The 5,219-nt window shown below is 35.2% G+C and overlaps 1 protein-coding gene across 1 annotated transcript; it reads left to right on the forward strand.

Moving 5' to 3' along the window:
• The first annotated feature begins 596 nt into the window (after window positions 1-596).
• Window positions 597-1,487, forward strand: LOC144297662 (taste receptor type 2 member 46-like). The gene has a single exon (XM_077871867.1). It carries the CDS (start codon window positions 597-599, stop codon window positions 1,485-1,487), a length of 891 nt encoding a protein of 296 aa, XP_077727993.1.
• Window positions 1,488-5,219: the final 3,732 nt, after the last annotated feature.

Below are 5,219 nucleotides of genomic sequence, written 5' to 3' on the forward strand. Positions count from 1 at the left end.
AGTTATCAGCAAATGATATTTAGGGAGAATTGTCTTTTCTGAATGCTTTTGATAGGAAAAGCTTAAATCATTCCTATGTAAATCTGGCATTAAAAAAGTAATAAATCCGTAACACTGTAGATCCTAGTATGACCCAGCTCCATGAAATGGTCTGGATATTCACTGTTGTTCTGTGAATTGGCTTTTTAAATTTTACTACCTAACAACTAAAGTTGAACACAAATTATGGAAAGGTTAAACAAGGAAAATATTGTAAAACAATATGTCCTTATTTGCATGCTAGCAAATGTGATCCCAGCTTTCACTTTGACACCAGTTATGAAATAATCCAGCCCATGGCAAGGACACACAATGTATGAGTGGGAGTCAATTTAGCAATTTGGGAATAACAATGTTTTTTATCAAGATGGCATTGAGCTCATCTATTAGCATACCCTGTGCTTTCCTGCTTGACATTGGTTACAGAATTTAAAAGAAACGAGAACTTTACTGCACACTCAGAGGTCAGCTGCCTATAGAACATAAGGTCAGAATATTCAAGGGATCACAAGCAGTAATATTAGATTTGGCTTTTTGGTTTGTTTTTCTTTCTAGACATGCTACCTTTACTACAGAGCATTTTTTCCATCCTAGTAATGACAGAATTTGTTCTAGGAAATTTTGCCAATGGCTTCATAGTGCTGGTGAACTACATTGCGTGGGTCAAGAGACAAAAGATCTCCTCAGCTGATCAAATTCTCACTGGTCTGGCTGTCTCCAGAATTGGTTTACTCTGGGTAATATTAATAAATTGGTATGCAACTCTGTTGAATCCAGCTTTATATAGCTTAGAAGTAAGGCTTCTTGTTCATATTGCCTGGACAGCGAGCAATCATTTTAGCATCTGGCTTGCTACTAGCCTCAGTGTATTTTATTTGTTCAAAATAGCCAATTTCTCTAACCTTATTTTTCTTCGCCTAAAGTGGAGAGTTAAAAGTGTAGTTTTTGTGATGCTGTTGGGGTCTTTGTTCTTTTTAGTTTTTCATGTTGCAGTGGTAAGCATATATGAGCAAATGCAGATGAAGGAATATGAAGGAAACATCACTAGGCAGACCAAACTGAGGGACATTGCACAGCTTATGAATATGACTGTATTCACGCTAATGAACTTTGTACCCTTTGCTATATCCTTAACATCTTTTCTGCTGTTAATCTTTTCCCTGTGGAAACATCTCAAGAAGATGCGATCCAGTGGTAAAAGATCTCAAGATTCCAGCACCAAGGTCCACATAAAAGCCATGCAGACTGTGATCTCTTTTCTTTTGTTATTAGTTTGTTACTTCCTGACTTTAATTGCCATAGTTTGGAGTTCTAATAGGCTGCAGAACAAGTTGATCTTCTTGCTTTGCAAGGCTATTGGAATCCTGTATCCTGCAAGCCACTCATTTATCCTGATTTGGGGAAACAAGAAGCTCAGAGAGACTTTCTGTCATTTCTGTGGCAGCTGAAGGGCTGGCTGAAAAAAGGATATAAGAGGAGCATCATGTGTCTTCTAGGAGAAAACAAATTGATGGAGTCTGTAATATTTTTTTCTTCTACTTCTTTTTCTAATGAGTATGTAATTGAGCAATTTCCAAAGATTTACCTAAAAAAGTCTTTTCTCTGAGCATTAACAAAAAGTATATGTGTGTATATATCTGTGTGTATTTATGAAAAATATAAGAAAGATCATAAGATTATTATATCATTAACCCACATTTTTCAGGTAAGCTAATTATACAAAATATTATAAGAAATTTCTCAAGATTATGAAGCAATGGATATTTTATATACATATTCTATGCATTATCTTCCAACTGAAGAATTTATGATCTATATTTATACATTTTCCAGAATCATAACTGAATCTCAGGAAATCATTGCTATTTCCGATTGTCATCAGCACCACACATATGTATCATGGTGTGTTTAAATTTTATTGTATAATCTTCAGTCTTTTGGGTGGTAATGATATTCAGTTGTAAATCACACATTGAAGATGAATGTTTGGGGTAGATATTATTTCATCATGAATTTTTTTGGTTAATAGAGAGCCATCAGAGCTATTGTTAGAAAAAGATGCACACAATAAGATTCAAGAGTGAACAATATTTGGAGTACATTTTATTTATGTGTACAATAAACAGTACCAAAGAATATTAGAATTAATACAAGTAGGTAAAATCTTAGAAAAAAATCAAGTTCTACAATAGGAAAGAAGGAGAAAGAAAATCACGACTTGCTTTCAGGTTTCTATCTTCCCATAGGCAGTTAGGAAAGTCATTTCTTAAAGTTTTGAATGAAGAAGACCTTTTTCAAAGTTGAGGTCTGATGTCTAATTGTTCAGTTTTCATCTTTGAATCTCTGAATTGCCAATATTTTCTCTACCTTGCTATCTAAAAGCTTCTGTTAAACTTCAGATATCAAGACTTAGATCTTCCTTGTCTTAAATATATGTTCATTATAAGAATAGTAAAAAATTATGGTACATAATGACCTTCCTGCATATATTAAAATAGTATCTATTTTGTTTACGTAATAATTATAGGGGATGTCTTCAATAGCTATTTTATTATAATCTTGTGGAAAATAATGAAATAGTTTATTGACATATTATTAATAGCAAATTCCTTAAAAGAAAGAAATGAGTAACCTTGCTTGCCTGAATTTACACATCTATATTCATTCTTTGTATTATGAAATTTTATTTTTTTAAAGATTTTTTTATTATTTATTTATTCATGAAAGACAGAGAGAGAGAGATAGAGAGAGAGAGGCATAGGCATAGGCAGAGGGAGAAGCAGGCTTGATGCGGGACTCAATCCTGGGACTCTAGGATCATGCCCTGAGCTGAAGGCAGATTCTGTCTTATATTATGAAATTTTAAATTATTGAAGCCTTAAGATAAATTATTCTCACATCTGATTTATTCATTTATTTTTAATGATCTGTCTGCCCAGCAGAATATAAACAATGTAGTGTGGAGATCCTGTCTAGTTGTTTCTTGCTGACTCCTTAGGACATAAAGCCAGACCATAGAATAGTTGGTCCAAATGATATGCTCATGACTAAGAAATGAATAAACTATATTATGGTTGGAAAATAAATAAAAACAAAACTTGTCACAAAATCTGCAGGTTGTATGGATTCTTGGTTTTGTTTTTTCACCATCCAAATGCCTATAAACAAACCTGCCCATTTGTGTCACGAATAGGCTCCAAAACATCAAGTGACTCATATAATATAGACTTTAATTGCTCTCTACGCAGTACTTCTCCTGATAGTTACCCAGGGAATCAGGCTGAACAAACGTATTCCATCTCTAACACATGGCTTCCGGGATTGCCTTAGAGTCATCCCCATTCCTGACAGCAGGGAGGAAAAAGGTATATGGAGGAGTGTTCTCAGGAATATTCTGGTGGGATAGGACTGTAAATGATGCACATAATTTTCACTCATATTGTCATTCAGATTTCAGCCACATTGCCACAAAGTAGAGTCTCTGTGGCCCAGATGAAGAGGAGAAATGCAACTGAGGACATGGATATTGGAGGACTCTTCATTCCATTTCAATCAAAATAGCCAATAAATTATTGTAACACAAACAGTTTCTACCTTTAGAAGCATGATGTAGCTTGTACATGTCACTTTGATAATTTATACATGCCCTAATATGAGTCTTGATTATCAACTCTTTTTCTCTATTTCTTCATAAATTCTAAAGAACTCAAGTTCAAACTAAATGTTCCTATCCATATAAAACCGCAGTTGATTCTGCACTGTAGCATTTGTAGCTTCCTCATATATATTGCCAGTGTATGTTGCTTATAACTTCTGATTTAACTCTTACAATATTATGCACTCATTATTTATACTTACTTGCTCTAGGAATGAAATGTGCTCTTTGAACTATAAATCATTAGATTATTCATTCTTGTAAATCATATTGAATCCATAAGAATACTTGATAGGTAGAAAGATCTTATTCAATGAGTGACAAATAATGACTGAATTTTATAAAACTTTTTTCTAGGAATTTCTATTCAAAATCTAAAATATTTGCATTCAAATGTGTGGCTCAGGGAAGATGAAAGTAGAACTTAGGGCAAAATAATCTCATATTTGAATGTTTTCATACCTGACTTCATCCCTTTAATCATTAGGACAAATGGACATTTTCAGGTCATATAAAGTTAAGTGGACATTGATTAGCGTTTACTCTGGAAGTTAGAGAGTAGCTGACTAAGTAATTGGAGAGGTATTCATGAAGCGTTGTCTCTCTTCCCAGAACTGTTTGGTTTAGCACTGGAAGTACAATATCAATAGAGTGAACTAATCTTTTGTGAAGAGCTCTGAAATTATATCACATCGAATTTTGGCTGTCCTTTCTGGAATTACGATGAAAACATTTTAAGTGGATGTCAACCTGACACTGTTTAGCTATAAAAGTGTCAGTGAGGCACCACCTCGGAAATATGTTCATGGACATGTTGTTTGGAATGAAGATCTCTTTCTGGTAGTGGCCACAGAAGAAGTCCTCTTAGGAATGCAGGGAAATCAGTTCATTGGCCTGGCCAACTGCATTGGCCAAAAGTGGGAAAGTCTCACCAACTGCATTGGTCAAGAATGCAAATCTCACCAACTTTACTGGTCAAGAATGGGAAAGTCTCATCAACTGATTTCATCCTTATCAGCTTGGCTATGACCAGAATCACCCAACAGTGGGTAGCACTATTTGATTCATTTATGATGGAGCTGTCTCTACATCTCTGTGCCACTGACAAACCAGCAAAAGTGGTTACTATTTTTTGGGCACTAACTAATCACTGAACTACCTGGTTTGCCATCTTCTTCATGTTTTCTGCTTCCTTAAGGTACCCAGGTTTTTCTACTTTTTCTTATTTTTTTCTTTAAGTATTTTATTTATTTATTTGAATAGAATGAGTGAGAGAGAGCAAGAAAGAGAGTGCACAAGCAAGGGTGGGGTGTGGAGAGGCAAAGGGAGAGGGAGAAGCAGGCTCTCCACTGAGCAGGGAGCCTGACATGGGGCTCAATCCCAGAGTCCTGGATCATGACCAGAGCCAAAGGCAGATGCTCAATTGATTGAGCCAACCAGGTACCCTTCTCCCACTTTTTTATCTGGCTGAATTGGAGAGAAGAGAATGGGTCTTTTGCTTTTCCTGGGGCCTTTGTTCTTATAG

The sequence above is a fragment of the Canis aureus genome, chromosome 25 (genome assembly GCF_053574225.1).
Source record: "Canis aureus isolate CA01 chromosome 25, VMU_Caureus_v.1.0, whole genome shotgun sequence".
NCBI classification, from domain to species: domain Eukaryota; kingdom Metazoa; phylum Chordata; class Mammalia; order Carnivora; family Canidae; genus Canis; species Canis aureus.

Coding starts and splice junctions, on each gene's coding strand:
- LOC144297662 (XM_077871867.1), top strand. CDS start 597: ATGCTACCTTTACTACAGAGCATTTTTTCCATCCTAGTAATGACAGAA.